This window comes from Odontesthes bonariensis, chromosome 15, assembly GCF_027942865.1.
Source record: "Odontesthes bonariensis isolate fOdoBon6 chromosome 15, fOdoBon6.hap1, whole genome shotgun sequence".
Taxonomy (NCBI): domain Eukaryota; kingdom Metazoa; phylum Chordata; class Actinopteri; order Atheriniformes; family Atherinopsidae; genus Odontesthes; species Odontesthes bonariensis.
The window spans coordinates 28,895,768-28,921,895 of NC_134520.1; the positions used below are offsets into that span (position 1 = coordinate 28,895,768).

Below are 26,128 nucleotides of genomic sequence, written 5' to 3' on the forward strand. Positions count from 1 at the left end.
CAGAACATGGCCCTGGAGGGTTGGGTGTCAAACCATCACCCCTGCACCTCAGCCCGTGAGGTATCACCTTACTCTACTGGCTGCTGCCACAAGGCCAAAGGCTACAGAGGACCCACATTCGTGAAAATGTGTGTGTGCAGAGCCACGATCATTAACAATGCAACAGTCATTAACTTTGTCAGAGGCAGATCTGCCTCAAAGGGTTGGTGGACATTACCCCAATTCAAGAAATCCAGTCAGTGGGATAACAGAAGGAGCATAAATAAGCTTTAATTTAAGTTGAAGATAAACTTGGCTGGTCTTTCTTCTTTGCTGTCTTATGTCATCCTGTAATGATGAAATAGTCTGCTTCGGAAGGTTTGATTTGAACCCTTTAATGTTCGCACTGACAAAAAAGCAAAGGAAAAAATGTTTCTTTTTTTATTTTGTCCTTTCCTTGGGGCAATATTAATCAGAATTAGCATTTTTTACTGTTGGGATGATGATTTGTGATGAGTGATCGCATAACACACTTTTTTAGCATTACATACTTAAACAAAGTGATATTATTGATTTAGGTTGGTTCAATGCCACACATTTTTGCTAAGATACAGTATGGTCACTGAAAACTTTCCATTCATTTTTTATATTCAGTTACTCCAGTTCCGCATCATCCCAGCTGTCATTGGGTGAGAGTCAGGTTACACCCTGGACACTGGACACCAAGTCAACATATTATTTATTCAACTCATAAAAAGAGAATATATGTTCTTTTTCAAGGACAGAAGCACTTTCTTAACTTAGTTCCCACCTTTCTTGCTCCTTTTTTGAAAATGAATGATGGAATATGTCTGATTTGTTAGCTTACAATCCATTTTGTATTTAAACAAAAAGGTTAAAGCACACTTATGTTGACAAACTAAGATACAGTATTAGTATATTTTAACAATCCAATATTTGTTGTCAGTTAGATTTTTTGTTTTAGTAATCTATTTAGCCATCCAGCATTGTATTGGCATCAAAGTTCAAATGTAACAAGCCATTAACTGAAATATCCTTTATCACAGACAATAGAGTCAAATAGAGTTAAATTATTCTTTTTTTTACTATAACTTGACATTCACAAATTTGAATGAACCAGACAGTTTTGTTAAATCACATAATCATAAATGACATGATGAAAGAGTTATCCTGAGTAAATACGTTATAGAACTGTCTTGTTCTGACATTTATTTTCAGGATTACATAGACACCACTGATGAGTTATTACCTGTTTTGTAGTTACTGTAAATGTAAATGAACCCCTCCGGCTATTTACAGTTTCCTTTTTATGACTTCAATAATTTGATTCTCAGTTTATTAAAGAGCTCAAAATCAGTGAGCAACATTTCATATATTCTGAAGAATTTCCCTCCTGGAAACCTTGTTTCGGTCCTGACCAGAGTTCTTTGTGTACCCAAACTCTACGCAGATGTTATTTGGTAAATTTGCTCCTCCAGTGCCCTCCACCCATTTTCTCCCTTCTCATAGCGCCTGTGTGTCTATTACTGGCAGGAAGCCATGACAGGGAAGGCCACTCAGCTTGGCTAAAAGGGGGCCAAACGTGGTTTGATGAGGAATGTGAGAGAACAGCCGTGTTCATTTGTACGTTCACCAGCCAGCTTGCCAGCCTTCCAGCCGACCGTCCAGACCTCTTGAGTGCCTGTACAAGGGGTGCCTTTGTCCCTCATCTTTTGGCTACACCCTGCCCTGATCCTGCCCCCCATCTTACCCTTCTCTCCATCCTGTTGCACCATCGTCTTTTGACTCTCCAGACCCTCGCCCCAGAATAGCACAGCAGGTCCTTTCTGAAAATAGCTGGTGATGTTGGCAGGGTCAGGCTCCTTTTCCACATTTTATTGCTCACTGAATTTTCTCTCTTGGATGAAATCACACTTTTGAGACTTTTGAGACAATTCTTTAAAATTGATAAGTCGATAAATACATTTGCAGTTGGAACAAGAGATCCAAAATCAATACAAGCAACGAATACATTGATCGTGTGAGTAACTCCCCAGTCCTTCTTTAATATCTGATCAAAAAAACAGATTCTTCTTACTGAGTTATGTATCCCCACCCACATCTTCCATGACCGATACTGTGAGGTAGCCCCTTTAAAGTGTAAAAAGAACCATTTTTGTTAGCCATGCAAGAAACCGTGCGACTAATGTTAGTGGAACATTTAGCAGTTTAGGAGCAAGACAAAAGCGCAAAACTGGGCTAAGAGTAGATGGGACTGACATTATCTGGACATTGATAATAAATAGTCATTAAAATGGTAACTATTACCCTTGTTAGCTGTAGTAACTGATAATGTGTCAGTGTTTGGTGGCCGCTTAGCTTCAAAATGGGCAAAAAATAAAAATCTAACCGTGAACGACCTGCTGAAATGAAATGGACGTAGCCCGTCATGGTGAAGGCCACAGTTTCAGTCCTGTAGACTAAACAGTGGCTGTCACAGCTGCATGGAACTATGGACGCTGAAATTTCAAGAGACATCTTGTGGAGCTGCCTACCAGGTTCACATCAAATGGATATTTTTCAGCGTGTATGATGACTGAGTAACTGTAGCTGAGCCTTGAAGAAGTTGGTGTCTCCAGAGAGGCATTTCCCTGCTTAGAGGCTGCTGTTTTTACTGGAGCTGCAAAAAAGGACTACTCGAGCAAAGAGAACTCTGGAGAACTTTAACCTTTTTCATTTCAAACCCTTTTTCTTTTAAGCTGTTAATTATCTTAAATACCGTCGGGGTTTACATAGGCGTTGACTATATTATACATTGCTGAAGTGTTTATACAAAGCGTCGCCTACATAATGTATCTATCACCGGATTACTGGGTTGCATGTAAACGTAAGCACTTCTAAATGTGCCGTGAAGATGTTAAACTTCTCTGAGAGACTGTAAATTATGGTTCCTTTGCACCTTTCCTGTGGCTTTAATCTCCTACTTCCTGTCTGTCTGGACATCTTGTCGGTTCATTATATCACAGTACAGCAGATAGTCTTGCAAAACTGTTGATTATATTGACTTTAAACACTCGATGACAGGTGGTATTCATTTGTTTATTGACATTTTCCTTCTTTTCTTTGCCTAACAGTGCGGCAAAAAGCTGTTTAAACATTTCCACTAAGTGTCTGCCAGTGAAATATCATAATTCAAAATGTGCTGGAATCCTTGTTTAATCAGGTTTATTTTGCCCTGTTATTTCCTTTCTAGATGGTCTTGACCTCCCCAACGCTGTCAGCTTCTCCCCTCCTTCCAGCCCGAATCCAACCAAGAAGAGCAGCTCCATCAACTGGTCCTTCCCCGACAAGATAAAGTCCCCACGCACTGTTAGGAAGATCTCCATGAAGATGAAGAAGCTCCCCGAGCTTAGTCGGAAACTCAGTGTCAAGGGGACCCAAAGTAACAATAACAGCACCAATGGAAGCAGTCAGTTGGAGCCCAGAGCCCATTCTCCCCGGGTCAATGGCAGTGGGTCAGAGGCTGTCGCTCAGACTTCAGGCCCGGCTCGATTAGCCTCATCAGGGGGCGGGCAGGCGAGCCGTAATGTAATTTCCCGCTACCACCTGGACAGTAGTGTGTCCACACAGCACAGCTTCAGTAAAAAGAAAAGTAACGGCAGCTCAAAGTCCGCCAGTAAAGGTGGATACCTCAGCGACGGCGACTCACCAGAGCTGGTGGCCAAATCTGGGAAACACGGCTCTGCAGAGGGCAAGGGAGGGAAAGCCAAGGAGATGGAGGGAGGAGTCGGAAGCTCCAGACTCAACGGCACAGAGCTGGATATCGACGCTTTCCGTCATTATAGCTTCACAGAGCAGCCCAAGTGCAGCCAGTACATTTCTGGACTTATGAGTCTTCACTTTTACGGTGCAGAGGACCTCAAACCTCCACGCATAGACTCTCGAGATGTTTACTGCGCCATCCAGGTGGACTCAGTTAATAAAGCACGCACCGCTCTCCTCACGTGTCGAACAACCTTCCTGGATATGGACCACACCTTCAACATCGAGCTTGAGAACGCTCAGCACCTGAAGCTGGTGGTGTTCAGCTGGGAGCCCACACCAAAACGCAACCGTGTCTGCTGCCATGGCACGGTGGTGTTGCCCACGCTCTTCAGGGTGATACGTTCCCACCAGCTGGCGGTGAAGCTGGAGCCACGGGGGCTCATCTACGTCAAGCTGAGCCTGATGGAGCAGTGGCAGAACTCGCTGGACGGCGGGCCAGGCGGAGACAGGGAGCCGCAGGTGTTTGGTGTGGAGGCGTGGCGGGTGGTGGAGAGGGAGAACACGGGACTGATGATGCCGCTGCTCATAAGCAATTGCATCAATGAGATCGAGAAGAGAGGCTGCCAGGTGAGTGTCTCTGAAGAGTTTAAACTTTGATTAATATTTTTTTTCCATGTTTTGGTTGATCGTGATTAGTGCGGCAGTATTTAATTTCCTCTTATGTCCGTATGACCTATTTTTTAATAATTACCAGTTTTTTTAAATAAACAGATGGTGTTCTTGAAATATTGAGAAAAGGGAAAATCAGTCCAACAAATAAAACTTGCATTTACAAAGTTAAATCCAAGTAAAACAAGTTTGACTACTTTCCCCTATGTGAACAAAAATAGATGACTTGGTTGTTGCAGGTGTACAGTGAACTATATGTTGTTGAGGATACATGTAGACGAAAGCCAAGCACAAACTTCAGGGACTGAAAGATCAAATTGTCACTTGAGGCCAACTCCAAACATGACTCCCCACGGACCAAAATGCTCAACTGTACAGAAAAATATGTTTACAGACTGTTATAAGGACATTTATCTCTGTAGCTGATTTGTCGTGTTTGTCATTCATTTCTAATGATGACTGGATTTTTATTTGCCTTACTCACTCATTTAAATCACGATGAGGCTTTAAGGTGGAGTGACAGGGCAGTGCTGTGGCAGCTACTCTGTGGATGTGCATTGTCTCTTTATGCCCTGAAATTTAATTATTGCATCTTTTGTCTGATTTGAAAAACTCAAAAAAGCATTGGCCAACTGATAAACTTGAATCCACAAAACAGTGGTTTTGTAACCAGTGTAACCAGCAACCAGTGAGTGATATCTCTGCCTACGTCCATCTTTTATATACATTCTATAACGAAAGCCAGTCTAATCCTGTTCTGTATATTAAAGACAGAATGGATTTTGTTTGAAAAGGAGGCTGGTATGTTTTTTTTCTTGTGTGAGAGTAAAAGAATAGAAAAACTCCACCTCCACATCATCCTTTTAGTATTGCGTGCCTTGAGATAAGGCTCACCCTGCAGCTGGTAATGATGCAGAATGTTTGATTGAATGGATAGGGGAGACACTTCATGATGTCACAGAGTTTCTTCCATCCTTTCGTATTCACAGATGAGAAAGACTCTTAGAGTTGAGAGACTGATGTGGCATGGACGACGTAGGAGTGAGCTGCTCTCCTGGATCATGTTGTCATCTCCTGTTTTGTCTCTTTTGTTTGAAGCATGGTAACCCAGTACTTAGATGGAGTGAGAGTCAGCCACATACCTCCTAATTAGAGCTCAGACAGTGGCTGTAAAAGTGTCTGAGCGCTGTTCTTGACTGATTACTTTTGGGTGGGGGGGTAGTGAGGGGTGGCATGCTAGGAGCAGTGGGTGCCTCTGGCCAATAGATAAACATTCGGCTTCTCCAAAGAGCCTGTCAATCAAATAAGACCCACCCTACGCCACCCGTGCAATGTAAATAGTAACAGCAAGTATAACTGCCATTTGTTGAATTTTGTTGTTACGATTTAAAGTTCAGCTATCATGGATAGTGCATACGACTGGAGTCCCAACCAATAATTGTTTAAAACATCAATTAAAAATGTATTTCCTGGCTTTTCCTTTTGTTTGATGGAAACAGGCCAAGAGAGACAATAGGAGGAGAGGAAGAGGAATATAACAGGCAGCACTGTATTGGAATACTTTACCAAGCAGGCGCCTCATATCTGCTTAGAGTGAACATACTAATGTTACATATCTGAAGTGCTGACTCAACAGGTGACGGTTGGCTGCATTATTGGTGATGTGGTCTTTGACTTTTCACATGGAAGTAAAAATACATCCCTCGTTACACTGATTTAAAATTGGTCATTTTAAACGTCTATTGTGCACTGCTAAAGTAGTAGTAGTAGAGGAATATTACTCATATTTCTAGCACTACTTGCATTTTCAAGATTATAATATCTGCCATTGTGCGGCCAATCTTGCCATACTAGCCATTTCACTAGCTAGCTTTAATTCTTACCAGTCAGTAATTAATAATCTGGTTTTAGTTCCTTTCAGTATAGTTTTCCATGTCTTTATTAAGTTCCCTTTGCCTGTGCTGTGATCTTTGTTTCTCTCCTACTGTCTGTGGTTCACTCAGTCTGAGATGTGTGTCTGCTGTCCCTTCCAGCATTTTTCTAATCTTTCTCTCGCTCTGTTTTGTAGCCTTTTTTTCAAAACAGATACGCAGAGTAGACTTTGTTATCAGTCTCAGATCAAGTGTAAGGGCTGCTCCAAGTTGCAGGCACACAGGGTATAGGACTAGGTCGTCACCAGATCCAAGAGGAATTTGCGTGTTGTTCCACCCGAGCATGCAAGGCCAGGCGTGTTGCAATGCGGATTCACAAATGATTGTGTGGATCTTTTATGGAGACTCTCTTTCAAAGTCTCAGAGAATTGCATGTCCTCGGGGCTATTCCAAGCTTTTAAGACGCTGGATGATTGTGGGTGTTTTGAAAAGACTGCAGAAGATGTCTGTGTCAGAGACTGGAGTGAGGTATGTGGGCACTCAGAGCCCATTAAAATCCCTGTTACTTACATACATGTCATGCACGATTTTTGTACTAAGATATTTGTATGTGCTGAAAACAACTACACAGACACAGTAAAAGCAGGCTTACTCTGAAGGCAGACTTCAGCTCTATAAGGGATGTTGCTGGCCTCCCACGATGGATGTCTCTTCAAACAGTTAAGGGCTATTCTAATTAATGCCACAGTACTTATATATGTAGCATATAACATGGAAAGTGACAAAGTTGTGGTGGTAGGATGGAAAAGCTTTAAGTTTGTGAAATGAATATGACAGGAAGAGGGTGTTACCTGTCCACATACAGGCTGATTGATTGGAAATGTTTTGTGGCTGAAAACATGAGCAGAAGACACCTTGCCTGGATTTGCAGAGGTCTTCACAGTCTTTTAACTCGAGACGACACAGTAGTAAAGAAGTTCTAAAGCATTGTTTAAAGCTCAATATTAGAATAATTTTTTTTATTTTCACCGGTTTGCAACCGGATTGTCAGTTTCTTTAAGACACTAACAAATCTTGCTCACAGCTTAAAGCGGAACTCCGGGGCATTTGAAGCGTGTTTCCATTGCTAGAGGTTGTCAAATACTGCCAGTAGGACACAGAGAGGTGCGTATCTGCGCTCCCTGTGTGAAGATCGCTCTGTCCGCACACCCTGTCATGCGAGGCTAATACGTGGTGGCTAAGGGGCAAGCGCTAACCCTTCCACGTAAAACAACAACTTGCACACTGCAGAAACGTCACACCACTTTATAACCCATCCGACAATAAAGTCACAAGCCTTACCATCAAAACCATATGCATGGTTCTCACATTACTGGCATGGGGACGTTACAAAACAACTTTATAAACAGCAATTCACTCACCGGCTGGTTGTAGGCTCGCGCATGTGAAAGCCCAAAAGAGTCGATGGAGGATAATCCCATATACAAAACAATTATATTCTCTAGAAAAACTGCGTTCAAGTATTTAAAACATTACAACAATACATGCCCAGTAATATTGTTGTAATGTTTTAAATACTTGAACGTAGTTTTTCTAGAGAAGATAATTGTTTTGTATATGGGATTATCCTCCATCGACTCTTTTGGGCTTTCACATGCGCGAGCCTACAACCAGCCGGTGAGTGACATGCTGTTTATAAAGTTGTTTTGTAACGTCCCCATGCCAGTAATGTGAGAACCATGCATATGGTTTTGATGGTAAGGCTTGTGACTTTATTGTCGGATGGGTTATAAAGTGGTGTGACGTTTCTGCAGTGTGCAAGTTGTTGTTTTACGTGGAAGGGTTAGCGCTTGCCCCTTAGCCACCACGTATTAGCCTCGCATGACATGCTGTGCGGACAGAGCGATCTTCACACAGGGAGCACAGATCTGGACCTCTCTGTGTCCTACTAGCAGTATTTGACAACCCCTAGCAATGGAAACACGCTTCAAATGCCCCGGAGTTCCCCTTTAACAATAGCTTTACATTGCCATCAGTGATACATCTGATACATCTTTCAGTCCAGACGTCCATAAAATAAAAAAAAATAACCTCTGCAAACCCTCTATGTTCTGGAGAGGCTGAAATTAAAGCCAAACCACAATCTTTTACTCATTCTAACCAGATGGCTTTGGTGCCTTAATGTACGCAAATATTAATTCGAGGGACATTTGAACACATTATCCTCTCTTGGGATTCACAAGAGACTTGAACCATTATGGTCAAGGTGAAACTAAAGGTCACACACCCCGGGTTGTGTTTCTAGAACAAAGATCCCACAGTGTCTTCCACCGTTCATTCTACCTCCATTTTCAAACTTTGTTGCTGGTTCATAAGCTGCACACTCGTGCAACAACGTCTGCTGTCTGCATCAGTATTGCTGCAGCTGGTGCACCAGTGCACCAATGCTAAAGGACCATTTTCACCTCTGAGTTTCAGAACTGCTGTGATTATTTGTAGTTTTTTCATAGCATAAATGGTATTTGTTTTTTACTGCAGCGACTGATTGTGGTGGCAGAAGAAGCAATGTACTGAGTGATGGACAGATTTAGAGATCTGCTCTCTGGCCAGGACCAGTAACATGCATGATGTATTTATCCAAAAACAAGCATTCTGTAGCAGAAAGAGCATGGTGAAATTGTACTTTTCAAATGTAAAAATGAAACATGTCCATATGTCATTGGGAAATTGATAAGAATTGTATGACTTTTTATGGTCTACAAATATTTATTGATTAATGGAGAAGGATAGGGATGACCCCCGTCCCTGCTTTTGTTCTTGTTTACAATACTCTTCAAGTGGGTTTGTTCAGATCGTCTACTGTAATAAGTGCACACATCCATTTTCTATACTTGCATAATCCAATTCAGGGTCGCGTGAGGGCTGGAGCCCATCCCAGCTGCCATTGGGCCAGAGGCAGGGTACACCCTGGATGGGTTGCCAGTCCAATCACATGGCCATGTAATACGTGTAACTACTCTGCTGGGGAAGTTCTCTCTCTCGCTCTCATTTTTCCATGAAGATGAACAAATATTTATTTTCCAATCTGGTCAAGTGCTCAAGAACATGAGTGCCGTCACAGGTACTTTTCTTTATTTCCTTTTCTCTTCCTGTGTTTCTGTCAAGTCTCGCTCGTGACCTCAGAGCAGGAAAATACATCCCATCATTGAGCAGCATCCACTTTCCAGTTCAGCTCATTTTGTTCAGAGGTCATTGTGCCTGCTTTATGCCACAAATAGGTCTTGGCTGGTGCTGCCTGTTGTGTTGCCCGGCAGCCGCAGTGCATAAGTGCAAGCCCTCTTTTTGCTAACAGCTGTTCCCCGCCTGCACTCAGCCCCCTCTCAAAGAGAGAGACTCTTTTTTTTTTCTGAATGGACTTGTTGTTCATTGTGTCCAGTGACTTCTGTTTACTCGCACACAAAGCCAAATCCCTGCCTAATCTGTCTTCCTCTCTCCCTCATGTGAGGTTTAGAAAATGCTGCTCGACTTGACAAGGAGAGCTCACAAACACTGGGTTTGGTTGGAGAGGGAGACATTACAGTGCTCCTACACTGGAGCCCGGAAAGGCCGGCGGTGTGTGCGTGTTTGTGTGGAACCGGACTAGACCCGCCATTCACAGCCCACTGACTTAACACGTTACCAGGGAAACTACACCAGTTGGTCTGCTATGCCACATACCAGACAGACACATGTAGGAGAAATTATGGTATGTCTGAAGCCAGGCCTAATCCCAACATAACAAGGCGAGCAGCGGTGCTGAGTTTCACTTATCAAATGTCTCAAGTTCCTTGAGGTCACACTCTGGGAGCTTAGGTAAAGAAACATAAATGGTTTATTGCTTTCATCTTTAATGCTCAGCTGTCACCTGGGTTTTTCGAGGGGTTGCTGTTTATCCACTCAGTCAAAAAGATGGGACACTTTTATCACACCTCTGAGCATTTTCCCTTTTAATGAAAATCCACTCAGTCAAGTTTGTAATGCCCTGCAGCATGTAAAGTGCCCGGACTGAAACTTTTTTTTTTTTTTTTTTAAACTTTTTAAACAAGCACTCTACACTCGTGAGGCCGAATAGAAGATGACACAGCTAGACACAGAGATAGTACGGTGTAACTCACATTACTGTGTCAGTTTGCTGACTTGCTGTTAGCTCTGCTGAACAGCAAAGTTAGAGGCATAGTTAATGCATATTTTAATGGGGTTGCATTCCCGACTGCAAACATGTAGTGAACTATTGTGAAGGAGAAATTGTGTGTTTAGCCCTGACTATCATAAAATGTGCTAGAAAGAATCATAAAACCTTATTTTTCGGAATTTATTTAAACATTAAAATCGCACTTTCATCTATCAACAATAAACGAGATTGTTTTAAGGGCGCCACTGTATCTGTATCACAGTATCTGACCTCTGCATTGTGTGTTTTTAAAACATTGCTTGTTTTTGGTGTGCATTTGCAATACATAGTTTCATTTGTCGTGGGCCAATTCGCAACAGAAGTCATCTTGGGGCACTTAATGTGAAGAGAAACCCTGTTTCTTTCCAGCAAGCACTTGGCCTCAGTGGGGAGAGAATAAATGGTTTTGCTAAGCTGGAAAAATGTCTCTGTTTGCATCAGGCGTTGCTGCCAGTGCAGGTTTTGTGATTTTGTAGATAGATTTTGTTACCTTTTAGACTGCCTCAGCAACTTTCATTTTAAGCATTTCGTGGAAAATCTAGCTACTATTAGGGCAAATATCTGCAATACTGCCCTGTAAGAGGGAGGTTCCTCTGCTGCTGCAAGAACTCTCAGTCAGCAGCAAAGAAGAAAGAAGCAGCAGCACCTATGAGCTGCTTGCACACGCACAGTATTCTTGTTGTTCACGAGAAGACTGTGGGCTATGTGAGTTAAGATTGGAGGAATTTTTACGCTTATTTTTCTCTTATTTATATTCAAAATCACAGCACAGCCGCTCACTTATGTGGATGGTAATATTGTCAAATTGCACGGCGGTAATAAATTGAGAATTTATCCAAAACGAGCAGCATTATCGGAATGCATTTAAATAACTGCCAGTTACAAGGAGTCTTAATGTGATGCCTTTTGGTCACAATTCCTGCCTCGTACTTACCACCATGACCACTGCAGTTGTTCAGCAGGACCTAGTTTCACTTTGAAAAAATAACTGAAACCTTTCTTAAGTCTGCATTTGCTTAGAAGAGACACCTGGTGGTCAATTTCATTTGTCTAAGTGTCTTTTAGGACTTGACAAAATATGTATGGCACCTTTTATTCTCAAACCCTTGATTTACAGAAGCTAAATTTCCATAATCATTATAAGAATCCGGAGGGAAGTTATGATAAAAGGACATATATAAGTTATTGTAGAATAAAGTGTCTGTAAGTAAAAGCATTATTATATCAGGAATGAATTGAGTATTTTAATGAAGTCATTCACCTTACAGTTATTGATAAAAGCTCTTTCAAATTGCACGTGAGATTTCATTGATAAAAGCATGAAATTAGAGTGCATAATCTTTGTGTCTCATCATATATTTTCAATCTATGTTGATTTTGTTGTTTTTTAAGAGTCCAGCAGATCGTATTTTCCAGCGTCTCAGTCATGAAATAAAGCAGACATGTACGGCCTGTGTGTAAAAGTACTTTTGGCTTCTTTCCAGCACATTTTTGGAGATGGAGAACTTGATCAAAAGGGTTATAAAAATGTCAACCTGGGTGGAAATTGTTTCTTAAATTATTTGACCTACATGTGTGTCTGTGTGTGATTCCAGGTGGTGGGACTTTACCGTTTGTGTGGTTCTGCGGCGGTAAAGAAGGAGCTACGTGAGGCGTTTGAGAGAGACAGCTACGCTGTGGAGTTGTGTGAAAACACCTATCCTGACATCAATGTCATCACAGGTAACATGATAACCTGTAACACAAAACACAAGACTGCAATAGTGCACATAATCTGCATGAGTTGCTGTTTACCGCTCTTCATGAGGAGATGCTTGTTAAAGTTCACGGCTTTTCCAGAGAGTGTTGGGTGTCCTTTAGTTTGTCTAGAAAAAAATACCTTCTTGAATACACTTAGTCTAAAGCCTCAGGCTCTTAAAAAAATCAATAAAACATCCATCTGAAAGCAATCCTTAAATTCAACCCGTAACAGCTCAAAAACTGTAAGACCAAACTGAACAACCATGAGCTCCATCACATTCCTTGAGATGTGTGATATGGTTAAATTTCCTCATCCAGATCACTAGGCCGGAGTGAGGTTTGAAAAATGTCACCAAAGCTGGGATTTTTTTCCTCCCGCCTAATCAAAACTGTTAATCAAAGACCAAATATCAGTCAGCGATACTGATGTTTACGGAACCTGTCCTAAAAACCCTCAAGTTTTCGGTTCCAGCAGAAAAGAAGCACAACAAATGCTGCATCCGTCTGTTTCAGCCTTTTCAATCTGCCATCCCTGAAAAATCTGTGTTTTTATTTTTTATTTGTATGGAGAGGTTGTCCCAGATAATCTTGGATGTGACCATCAATTTCATTATCAATAATTCAGTTATTCCAACTCTCACCATTCCACTAAAGGCAAAAGTGAAAAGCAGCAAACTGTCCCATTTAAGGGGCTAGAAGCATATACAGTTTTGGAATTTTTGCTTGAAAATGAACTTGGACCAAATGATTTATTTCTTAACTGATTTTAGCTCTAGTCTTAATAGATTTGATCTGCTACAACAACTGAACACACTGATATTTTGAGACACAACGTCTGTGAATCATTTTTTTTTAAACGTTTTGTGCAAGGGAAAGCCCACATTTATGAGTCATTGGAATTTATTACGATGGCAATTAAACTTACTGCATAGGCAAAACTAGAGAAAGAATTTTCACTTTCACAACAGACAGAATAAAAATGACTAAATAAAAGGGAGCAGAAGGAACTCTGCAGTAAAGTCTGACTGAATTAAGAAAGAGAAGCTCTGCAGTGCATCTACTGAACTAACAAAGCAAATGGGGCTTTGCTTTATTGGAGTTTAGTATTGATCCAATCAATTAAATGACATGTGCAAACTGGTGTGACTGCTGCAGATAGGTCAATATATGTGCACGCCTTGGAGTGTGTGTATGTGTGTGCTGTTTGAAATAAAAGCATTCCAGCAGTCAGCGTATAGATCACTGCCAGAGGGGAAGGCCCACACACACAAACGCACGCACACAAAGACCAGACCATGCTGTACATTCAGGTCATTCTTGCTCCCTCAGGTTTGGGATTGAGACATGCTTTGCAAGCCCCAGTCAGGTCAGAGGATTCCCGTTGTCAATCAGCTCATTTTGAAACGGCGTGATTGTCTGAAAACAGTCAAAACAGCTCATTTAAAATGCCACTCAGGTTTCCTGTGGGTTTCTGCTGCTTTCTGCTGGGTTAATTTGAAATTTAGAATCGAAAAAATGGAGTAACAGCACATCTCACAGTGGGACCAAAAAAAGGGAAAACAGCTGTGTCATTGACTTGAGCAGTGCTTGAGTTTCACAAATGAGGGGGCTGGCAAAGTTGTAGAAAATGACTTGGGTCATGATTTTTTTTTCCTCCAACAAAAGGAGGAAGACCATGGAAACCTCTGGGCATTGTAGGAGCTTCTGTTGGTTTTGGTAAGAGGCCCCATATAGGCGTCATCCTATCATGCCTGCTTTGATCCACATGCATTTGCATGGCAGGGCAAAGAACACAGTTAACAGCTGAGCGGGTTTGAAAAAAAGGGCCAGCACCAGCGAGTTTTGTTGGTTTTTGCTTGCTGCCTACATTTGCTTTGCCAAGCGTGTTGCTGTGGAAGATAGGCCTTGGTGTGTGGAGGAGGACAGAGTGAGAGATGTGGAGATTTGATGCATTTGACATATAATTATGGAGATAGGATGAAGATAGGATAAGGAGTCACTTAATCAAATGAGACTAGTGAAAAGGAAATGAGATGTCAGCAAAGCTGCAGCTTAGTGTGCTCACCATGTTTGACATCCACAGCTGACACCAAGAAAAAAAAAGAAAAGAATATACATTATTTCGCAATTTGAAAATAAAGTTGAGGTAAAACAAATGGGAATCTCCAAAGTGTGGAGTCAGCCTGGAGGCTAATAAGTGAAATGAATGAGCTAAGCGTTGTGTGTCACATGACTAATTTAAAAGTTGAGGCAGTGAAAGGGATTATTCAAGGGGTCAAAGGTCAACCTAAAGCTTGCAAAACATGCCTGGTACGTGGACCTACATTGTTTCAAATCACAATCCTCCTCACAAAGGTGTTATCAACATGAGCAGCGGAACATAAAAACAACATTGTCTTCAGCAGGTTGTAATCAGCAGCTGCTCTTTCTGCTCTGCTGGCTGAATGTTCTTTACACTCTATGTGTACAAGTGTGTCAACAGACTGTTGTTAAAAGCAGCAACACACGCGACACTGATTACTATTCACAGTATGCTGAACTACTTCTTCAGAGAGTTACTTCATGTTAGCATGACATTTTGACAGGAGCAGCTAATCTGAAGGCTCTGTGCAGTATTTGGTAAATATAAGAATCTAAGAAGATGTACAGTTTCCTGGTATCATGATGCATCTCAGTTGCTCTTTGTGTTGGGATTTTGCTTAAAAATGTGGTTAGAATATTAGATTGAAAATAAAGTTTATTCATAATGTCCCAGCATACGTAAGTGCTGTGCTCAACATTAATAAGTAAAACATAACAAAAAGCAGAGACATATTTGTCCGGCTTCAGAATTGTGTACCATCTGTAAATGGGACGAAAGACTGGCTGATATTCAAGTACAAACAGTTACAATAATCCCAACCTGAGGTGATTATGGCTGTGATAATTGCCTTCTTATCTTTATCAGAAACAAAGCTTTGTTTTTAAATTAAAAAACAAAAAACTTCTGCCCCAGAGTTTATTTGTTTGTCACATTTCAGATCAGAATCAAACATGAAAGTGTAAGAAGATCAAAAACTCAAAATTATTTCTGGCATCTGAAGATTAAAAGACAATGGCTTTAAAACGTTTGCTGATCCCATCAAAGTGATGGGGGGACCAAAAATAACTGCCTCAGACTTCCTATAATTTAACTGAAGACATTTGTTAGTCTTCCAGCATTTCTCAATGCAAATATGGACTCCTAAGGGTTTATCATCGGCATACCAGTTTAGTGAGATGGAAGATGGAGCCTGAGGAAAGATGTACATTGTACATAACATTGGCTCCGGAGTAGATCCTTGAGGAACTCCACAAATGGCTGGGGTTGTTGATGAGAAATCTCTCATTTTAACATGGAATGGCCAAAAAAATGACTGCTTCTCTGACTGCTTTGACAAGATGAGGGATGTCTGTGTACGACTGTTCAATGAATGCTCAAAGACTCAATGTAAAAAATAGTTTTAGATGTTTTTTTAGTTCAAGAAATAGCAGTTAAGTTCTCAGCTCACCCTTTTTAAAATGTGAAAAAGACAATGCTTTCAAAATGAACCAGTGATGGGAAACCAGCTCAGTTATTTGTGCTCTGATGATGTCCCAGCACTGCTGGTTGAGGGCTCTGCATAATTATTGATTAGAGTTTTGCCTGACTCGTCTTTTCCACAGCCTACTTCCCTACTTTGCTCCCCACCCTCTGCAGTACTTCAGTGAAGACATGGAAAGTCATTAACAAGTGCCCCCTTTGTTGCCGAACAAACACAGATGGTATTTGGCTCACGCATGGGGGATTAGCTGAACCCTGGGCCGGCCAGTGAAGCAGGCAAGCACGTCACAAAGAGCTGCAGGCCTCCATGGGTGTCAGTATGTTTCTTAAACTCCAGGCAAGGAATTGAAAACTGGCTGCAAATATGTCTGTGATGAATCCACTGGTGGCATGAGAGCGTTACTGTTTCCAGATTTAGAGCTGTGGGGTTTGCTCATTTTTAGCTGAGAAAATGTTGAAGTAACCACAGAGTAAAACTTTACTGTGCCACTGCCCCCCCCAGTGCTTTGGGGGGGTGCAGGACAGCAGGGAGGGGGCAGGACGAAGCACAAACCCCTGTTTGTTCTCCAGGCGAGGCACTGACTGCAGCACTGACAAGAGGAGTGACCCTCCGCTTTGTTTGAACAAGAGGTCAAAGGTGGAGCCATGGCCCACTGCATTGTGCGTCTTGTAGTGTTTGGTGGCACATTTGGAACATTAAAACAGTTTGAATTGAGTAAAGAAATACTTAATCTGCTGTCATCTGTAGCTCTATTAATTGTTTTGGAGTAGCATTTTAAAGGTTTTGGTTGTCTGTATTGCGGATTTCATTGGGATTTCTGGGTTTATTCCCTTTTTCACTATCAGACAAACACATAGGCAAAGACATAATGTATTCATAGCGCTGATATGTGCCAAACCCCGACAGTTTGAATGTGAGAGAAGAGACACTCAGTGGGTGTTTTTCGTCAACTTGGCTGTGAAAAAGGTGAAGCACCTGTTCACCCCTGAGCCCCTGACCTTGTCTGTTAGTATGCAAATGTGTGTCTCAGTGTGTGTGTGTGTGTGTGTGTGTGTGTGTGTGTGTGTGTGTGTGCGTGTGCGCGCGTTGATCAGGCACCAACAGGGGCTAAGACCCAAAAGTAAACAAAACACTGACTGGCAGAGGGTTAATGATTTACCTGGATGCTGTATTCTACCCACTTCAGTCAAACACAACTACATGTGCACATGCACGTACACAAACATGCTCTGACTTTTTTTTTCAAATTGTTGAAACGGAGAGCCTGAACATGTGTGTGGTGTTTGGAGAAATTGCATGTGGGAGGAAAAAGGACGTTGTTTAGGGCTGTTAAGCAGAGCTAACGTGAAACAGTCGTGCTGTTGTTGAGTCTACCTCACAGCACAGTGAAGGTCAGAGGGTGCACCATGCATGAGTTTCCAGTTTAAGGGGAAGAAAACAACTCCTGTGGCACCTCTCATTGCACAAAATAAAAATAAAAAGTTTGAACTTGCAGAGAGATAAGGATTGAAACATGTGGGTCATTTTTGCTTCCAATAAAACAAGCTGATTATTATCATCTGAGGAAGGTTTCCATAGAAACTACCAGTATGGGAAACTGGAGGTAAGCCTTTCTGTGTTATCTGCTTTGGAAATCAGCACATCTTGGAAGACCTTAAGCATAGTGAGTGTGTCTTGTTTTTATGTTCTGTTATCAAATGCTCATTCATATATCCCAGTGTATAGATTCATATCCAACCTGACTAAGACGGGTGATAACTGAGGCATTCGTTGATGTGAATCAGAGCTATAAACAAAAGGAAACATCGGCCATGCTGGTTGACAGAGCACACGGGGGAAAGTTAACTGCAGAAACACTCAATGAAGTTTCAAGTGCTTGTTTGCCTAGACACTGCTCACTGGTAGCTGCCATTGTGTTGGTCTACCTGTGATTGGAGGGCTGATAAGAAATGTGCTTGTTTTGATATGAGTTGTTTTTCCACTGGCTGGAATGCACAAAACATTATGTATGCGTGTGTTTGTAGGTGTTAGAAGTGTTGAACATCGGGGCGGTCGGTGGCGTAGTGGGTTAAGCAGGCAGCCCATGTACAGAGGCTACAGTCCTCGCTGCAGCTGGCCCCGGTTCGAGTCCCACATCGGATGGCCCTTTGCTGCATGTCATTCCCCCTGTCTCTCTTCAACTGTCCTGTCCATTAAAAAGGCATAAAAGCCCCCCCCCCCAAAAAAAAAAGAAGTGTTGAACATCAAAGCTCAAATAAAAGTTGTGGAGAAGCTTCAAAAGTAAACAAAGTTTTAGGTCAAGGTGATGGTTGTCATTTTCATACTTGAATATTTACCATACTATCCATACAGTGGAGGATATAAATTAATAACATATTTCATTTGTAGTAAAAAAAACAAAAAAACATTTAATTTAATTAAATAAACAAGAAATACCAGAAACGGAATAACACCCTGTAGGGGGGAGTTGTTCAAACATATGCTAACAATATGCTAACACGCTGATGGGTTTTATTCGTAGGTGTAACACTAAAGGTGTTTCAGGGACTAATTTGTACAGCTGTCAAGTTTTTGCTTGTGCTGAATGCTGATACAATGCTAATCTGAGACTTTGCAGTGCAACACTGAAATTGATCAAGATCCTTCTGTCACACTCTAATCCAATATTCAAAGGCCTTATTTCTGCCTAGCTGTTAAAAAGAAAGGCAGGAACTCAAAATACAGACTGATGATGGACCCACAGTGCAGTTAGAAATAGACTGAAAAGCATTAAGCCTCAGACTGCTTTAAAAAGGATCCTTGGATTAAAAGTTAGCAAGTTAAGGTGTGCCTAAGGAGCTGCCAGTGGATTAAGAGCGAATCGCATTGTAGATCGCTGTAAATAGGAGGCAAGAACCAAAGAACAAAGCCATCCAGGGTCACAGTGGGGTTACATGGCACTGAGAGGGAATGCAGCAACGTATAGAGGTGATACAATCCGAGCTTCTATTTGCAGCACCGTAGCTTCTAGCGGAATCAGCTTGTGTCCCTGCTTTGGGAATTTCTACGAACAGATGACGTACGACATATTAACATGTCTTATCTGTTGTTGTTTTTTTTTGTCTGTGTGACGTGTAAATGATAACAAAATGCAGTCCTTAGCAAATCATTTTGACAAAAACATATTATTTGTTTTGTTTTGGAAAAAAGATATGCTTATTTTAAACAAGACGGCAGCAGCATGTTTTTAAAAAGTTGGCATGAGGGCAAAACATGCTTCTTTAAACGTTAAAGCCGTAATAATGATGAAGATAACAGCCATTCAATATTGCTTTTCTTTTAAACAGAAATTCTTCCTAAATCTTTTAATGAGTTTGTGCAATACACAAGAGGAAAATCCCAAATTATTTTGCATTAATGCTGAAATGTTAATTTCACACTTTAAAGTTAGTGATTTTGGCATATCCAGTCTTTTGAAGAAGTGAATGCATCCCCCCATCTTTACTTTGAAAGGCTCTCTGAGATGCTCTTTTTTAAACCCAGTTATGTTACTAATCTGTTTCCAATTAACATCATTAGTTCATGGGCAACAAGTTAGTTGCAGATTAACTGGTAATTGACCCGTTTGTGCTCTGCTGTTATCTTATTATCTTCTTATCATGTCACCAGTTCTTTTTGTTCATGCATTTGCTTCTGTGGGGCCATTCCTTCAAAAGAAACCTCTAAATGTAGAATTTTAACTCTATAGAGTTTGGGAGACTTAAGAAAGTCAGACCCTAAGAAAGTAGTAAAGTGAGCGTAGAGATATTTTATTTTTGGGGTAAATATTTCTCTTGCGCTTAGCTGAATTTGAAATGTTTGGAGCAAGTGTTAGTCAAGTCAATCATGAAGCTAACATTACAGGATGAAATGCATGTGAATGGAGTGGGCCTTCTTAGCACTCCTAATACAGATTAACAATCACATATTACACATGAAATCTGAGTTTTTGGTGTTCTAAAAAGAAAAGGTTGGAAACATAGCAACAACCCTGCTAGCACACTTTCTTTGGGAAGCTGTTTTGATACCCACTCATGTCACTTAAGCCTGAGTTTTTGAGATGTGAGTATTTTGTAGTGTGTTGGGGGAATATCTGGGCGGGACCTCCCCAGCATGCATTCTGACAGTGTTTGGGAAGCATTAGTTGCGTTTGAGTGTTTTTCTTTGAGCAGTTGTCAGTGTTTTACTGTTTCATACCTGTTTTGTTAGATTACTGTTACTTTTTAAGATAGCAAAAGATCACACTATCAGTAAAAGTGTTCATGCAGTTATTGACACCCTGGTCTTGTTCTGTGTATTGTTTGTTCAGTGAAAGGCTGTGATGTGTATTAAATGAGGGGGAAAAAAAGGTTCCTTCAAATGATTCAATTTGTTGTCCTTGTACTATTTTTTAGGACATGTATGATAGATAGATAGATAGATAGATAGATAGATAGATAGATAGATAGATAGATAGATAGATACTTTATTCATCCCAATTTGGGAAATTGTTTTGTTGCAGCAGCATACAGTAAAAGATATGAAAACAATAAAAGTAAAAACGCAAATAGAATAGAATAAAATAAATATAAAATAAATAAAATAAAATAAAATAAAAATAGTGAATAAACATTCGCTATATACAAATCTACAGTATTTTATTTATTTATTTTTTTGGTGTGAATTATTTGCAAACGGTTGCATTAATTTGAATGTAGATTCTACAGTGTGTCAACTTTGATGGAATTGGGGTCATCTCTTGTTACACTTGGTGAACATCAGGTGTGTGTTACTTTGGAGCACAACCAATATTGCTAATTACTCAGCCCCCAGCCTTCCCTGAAAAGTGATCCAGTTTCATGCAGAGGGAAAAGGGAGCAGACACTCACCACAAAGAGCTGTCACTCAGCCAAGACCCTTTCTTTTTTTTTATTCCCCCCTTTCGTCTTTGATGAAAAGACATGCCAGTGATATTTCAGGGGCTTGGTGGAGACAGACAGGGTTTCTCGTCTTTTTTCTTGCTTTTGTCTGAACTAATGGAGGCCGAAGTCACAGGTGCGAACGCGCCATCACAGACACCATGCCCCCCAACACTTTTGGCTGCTGAGTCACACCCCACTCAATCAGGTGTCTTGGCAGACACTACAGGATCACCCTAGGAGACAATGAGACGTCAATCTGTAGCCAAAAGAGTGCGACAGGTTCAGTGGTTTTAACTGAAGGGAAAAGAAAAGCTTTTTAGTTTTCAATGACAGCACCTCGTAAATGTGTCTTCTTACTGATATGTCATGTATTAAAGTACACATCTCTCAATTCAATTGTGGAAAAAGTAAATGATAAGCTGTAATTTTCATGCCTTGCTACCTTTTTTCTCTGAATCCTCAGGGGTACTAAAGGACTACCTGCGTGAGCTGCCCTATCCACTGATCACCAAGCAGCTGTACGAGGCCGTGCTGGAGTGTATGGCCACAAGGCCTCTGAAGATTGGAGCCGCAGGGTGCGAGAATGATCAAGCTGATTCCGAGCACACTGTGAGCCTTCTGGAAAATCTGCCAGAGGTGGAGAGGGTGAGGACATAAATGCATATTCTCTGTTATTCTCTTAAAGTCCTCATGAAGCAGATTCAGCCGATGAAAGGGCTAATTGTGGCATAGATAATTACGGTTATGGAAATCATGATAATGCTACAGATAGCTGCTGTTTAACGAACATTACGTAGGTTTTTTGCTTTAGCCAATAATTAGTAGTGCCTTGTAGTCTGCAAAGCTTGCACATGTGTAATTCTCACTGACTCACTGTAAGTTTGATAATAGTTGACCATAAGTGAAAACTAAAGTCTGACTAATGCTTGGTCATGAACCTTACTAAATACGGTACACTGTATTTGCCCAACTAGTTAACTGTTTCAGCTCTGTTTCAGTAACAGCTCCAAGTGGGAGGAAAAACAAAAACAAATCATGAGGCTAAATGCAAACCGTTGCTTAGCGCTGTGATACAGAGATGTTTTTTTGTATTTAAGATCATGTAACACTGAAGATATGCCTAGTGTTCTGCTTTGCAAAAGAGGAATGCAGTCTCAGATATACAGAACGCTGTAATGCTTTTGTGCAACAGGTAACTGGGAAAAATGTGTTGTTCTTCCCACCTGTAATAAAAATTCTAAAGCAGTTTATGTTTTCCAAGCAAAGAGTTGGAATGCTAAAACGGAATATACAGCACAGTATTACTGCTTTTAAAATCAATATAAAATGATGTTCATTTGGCTTTTTATTGCAGCAGAGTTTTGCTGTGTTACTTTGCTGCTGCCAGTGGTACTACTGCAACTACTAATCATAATAATAACATGTCTTATTTGTCTGTGCTCGCATGAATGTCGCCATCAGATGACTTTGCGGAAACTTTTGGATCATTTGAAGCTGGTGGCGTCCTACCAAGAAGTGAACAAGATGACGTGCCAGAACCTGGCAGTGTGCTTCGGCCCGGTGCTGCTCAGCCAGCGCCAGGAGGCGTCCTGTCACACCAACCGTGTCTTCATCGACTCCGAGGAGCTGGCGAGCGCGCTACACTTCAAAAAACACATTGAAGTTCTTCACTACCTGCTGCAACTCTGGCCAGGTAAATCTTTTTAAATATTATTCTACAAACATTACAACAGGTCAGACAGCTTTAAAGAACATCTTAATTTATAGTCTAGTCACTCGCGCCTTCTTTATATAACGGTCTTACAAATCAGTTCCAGCTCTGCGGTTCAGCTCTACAAAGGACTGCTACAGGGCTGGGCTGCTTTGATCCTTGAGGTTTTACCCCTACAAGTGCAGCTGATAGATGCTGGCCACCATCTGTTGGGTCCTTAGACATGACACTCTTCAAAAGTGCTTCATCGTGGTGGGCTTAGCCAATCAGAGCCAAACCAGTAAGCCCCAATGTAAACCAAACCTCACAGGCGTGGCCCTTCTTGTCCTTTGATAAATCCTTTGCTAAGGAGGGATCCTCAGTACCTGCTTCTCTCTGAGCAGATCATCTGTCTGCCTGCACAGCTGTCTCTGCCAGCTGCAGCTGTCTCATCAGTGTAAGATATGAAGGAAACCACAGATTATTCACTCTACAGTTAAGAGTGGTGACAGGAGCTGCAGGCAGTGTAAAATTTGCATTTGTTACAGCAAATAATTTGATATGTTTTTATCTCCCAGGTAAGGTTCTTTTTAAATCTGTGCTCACCACATTTTCAAATGCATGTGGAAGCCATTCAGTGGCTGCTGCTGCTGCTGCTGCAGTCCAGTAAAGGTCTCAGATATTGGACAACATTTAGAAAATGATTACAACACTGGTCATTTAAAACACAGATCTTTTTACTACTCCCTTAATGATTTTGCAGTTTTCCTATTCTGACCACAGTTGAATTAGAATAATTCAAAATTAAATACATTTTCTTTGTCGGTCTTTTTATAACTCTAGGTTTAGACACATTCAAAACTTTCTGTAACGGATCTTCTGTCTTTTTTCTGATGCAATGAAATTCTTTTAAGCATGTCTCAATTTCTCAAAATGCACCTGCATGCTGCAGTGTGAAAAATCCTTCCAATCTTTTTCCTATTCCACAGACTTTATCCCTGAAAGTTTAAAATCCTCAAAGCTGCATGATTAACCAGATCCTCACCTTATGTTTAGTTGAGCCTCTAAATTTAAAATCATGTGGGAAGATAGCAGCAAGCTGTGGTCTAAAGGAATTATTTGAGAAGTGTTTCTGCTTTCTTGCCTGCATCTGATGTCACCGGTCTACTGCGAGTAGGGACTCTGACAAAGCTTTAATTCCAGATTCGAGCTTTTGTTTACACCTTCGCTCGGTCGTCCCCAGTACAGAGTGTAGGGCGCCTTGACTATAATTAAAGACATTCCAGGCTTAACCTTACCCCTCAGCCCCCAGAGCCTCAACCTAACATTTCGCAATCGTTATGGGATATTTTCAGCCGACTCTTCACGCCTCTCACACACACATACCAAACCCTCCCAGGCATTGTTGCTCAGGCCTCAGCTCTGCGTGTCTTTGGACAAGTGCAAGGACATCAGAGGAGTGTTGGCGGAAAAACACTGACACTATTTACAGGAAGAGTGAGGAAGCACTAATGTTGGAGATGCTGAAAGACTGCTGTGTTGAATGTGTATTGAGAAGTTTTCCAACTGTGTGTGAGCAGATGGCTTCTCAGGAACTTAATAACATGCAGTGTGTGTATTGGTTGTGTGCTAATATGCTACAATACTTTGGAAATTTACTTGCCCTATCATGGTAACAGCACCTGAAGTTCAGGTTCACTGGGTTCATTGTGATATGATTTTCTCCTGAAACTCACCTACAGGGTGAATGAATCATCGTGTCAGTCTGAGTAAATATGAAGCCATTAGAGACATATGAGGACGAGCAGGAGAACACAGGAACCCATGACCTTGCTTTGAAAAGTTTGGGACACTGTGTAAAATAAGAATTGAATATTTTTATTTGAAAATAATTCAAACTTTATTTTAGCAAAAGGCAAAATATTGACAACTGAAACAGAAATGTCCTTATTTCTTTTAAACATATCTGCTCGTTTTGGATTTAATGCCAGCAAGATTTAAAAAATCTGGGACAGTGTTGACAAAAGACTTAAAAGTTGTATGATATTTTTTTAGACATGTTGCTGGCATCTAGTACAAATTTTTTTTTTCCTCCAAAAATAAGTCGCAGAATTAGTTCCTGCATTTGATGCGTTGTCTTTGTAGTATTACGTATAGTGTTGAAAGGACTTGGAAATGATTGCACCTGTTTTTATTTATATTTTCTCAGAAAAAGGGATGAATGAAAGTCTATCACTATTTTGTAACAAATACTCAAAATGTTTATCTATCTTTAAAAAATGATCATTTTTTCTGCTGACAGCTAATAACTTTGTTCATGTCATCAGTGACTCATGTCTGAAATTAAATAACAGTGTCTCTCAAAGGAGGATAATTTCCGTTTGTTTATAGTGATAATTGCTTGAGTCTGTGGCCTCAGGAGTGCTGTCAAGTGTGCAGCAACTGCACATAAACTCCACATCAGCAACATTCAGTGTGACGACTGAACTGCATCCAGCATAGTAGATAATTCATCATCATGTCTGCTTTGAAACCATTTAAAAAATGTTGCACATGGTAAAAAACAAAGCATCTTAAGACCATCTTTTTTATGTTCTCATGAGACAAAATGAAATGTAGTGTTCTTTTATTTTGTACCCCTAACCTTGATTTATAGCTGCCTGTGTTTCTGCTCCTCTCTGATCCAGTAAGGCAGAGCTAGCGGTGCCAACAAGTGTAGGTACTCAGAGATAAAGGCAGACAGGTAACTGGACTGTGTTGGAGTGCTCACTGTTCCTTTTCATGGTGCAGTCAGATGATTCTTTCATAACATCCAGAAGGCTTTAAGTTTGGTTAATTTTTAAGTTTGGCTTAGTCAGCAGTTGTTAACAAACACTACAAATGAATGGCAACACAATGACAGTGTGTGGTGGTGTGACATCCGCATGCATCTGCGTTGGTATGCTCCTCCCGAAGAAGGCTTTTCTCTATTCATGCTATGATTAACCATGTTTGTTTGTTAATGAATTACAAAGCAACATATTTTCTCACATGGTGGTATCCAGCTCTGGATCATTCCTTGCCTTTTCCACAGATTTCCCTTAATCTGCCTTCACAACAAATACGCTGGAGATGAATTGGGTTTTGCTTGTTGGCACTGACGGCAATGTTTTATTCTTTCCATAACCGATACTCTAGTTTCTTATGATGATTCCGAAACCAGGGAACAATTTTTAACTGGAACTACTTTCCAGTGACGACATAATCCCGTTGAAAACAATGAACATAGTGTTCTGTGTTTCTGGAAAGAGAAGCTGTTTCCGAATGATGTAAGCGCCACAAGCTGAATTACATTTGCATTCATTTTACTGGGTTGAAGGCGAGTAATGTCACAAATATTTATGTATACCTGGCCTCGCACAAGCTCTGGGTTTGCTTTTTATTGTCTGATAATGATTTATGGAGTTATTTATTGGATTTATATCAGTAGATTTAGCTAAAAGTTAACATTACTAAATAAAGTTGTGTTTAATTTAATTACTACAAAGTGTTAACACAAATTCCGGATCATGTTGTTAAAGTTAGGCCTCTTGCTCGCTCCATGCTCTGAACATGATGGAAACTTGATGAATCCTCCAGCAGAAGCCACAAACGTTAAATGAGAAAATATTTTTTTGTAATTTGTGCAAACAGATGCTTTTGATATTTTAGTTCAAATCGCCCTGTTGTAACTTAGTCCTTCT

At 40.8% G+C, this 26,128-nt stretch overlaps 1 protein-coding gene across 3 annotated transcripts in view; it reads left to right on the forward strand.

Annotated features, from left to right (window-relative positions):
* Positions 1-26,128, forward strand: part of syde2 (synapse defective 1, Rho GTPase, homolog 2 (C. elegans)) — a 46,773-nt gene that overhangs the window by 16,642 nt on the left and 4,003 nt on the right. For 2 of the 3 annotated variants that reach the window (XM_075485870.1, XM_075485872.1), the window contains exons 4-7: positions 3,233-4,371; positions 12,090-12,216; positions 21,180-21,361; positions 22,178-22,409. In XM_075485870.1, coding sequence (XP_075341985.1) covers positions 3,233-4,371; positions 12,090-12,216; positions 21,180-21,361; positions 22,178-22,409 — 1,680 coding nt within the window. Of the gene's footprint in view, positions 1-3,232; positions 4,372-12,089; positions 12,217-21,179; positions 21,362-22,177; positions 22,410-25,093; positions 26,127-26,128 lie in introns of those variants that run through there. The other variant, XM_075485871.1, reaches the window with a different exon arrangement.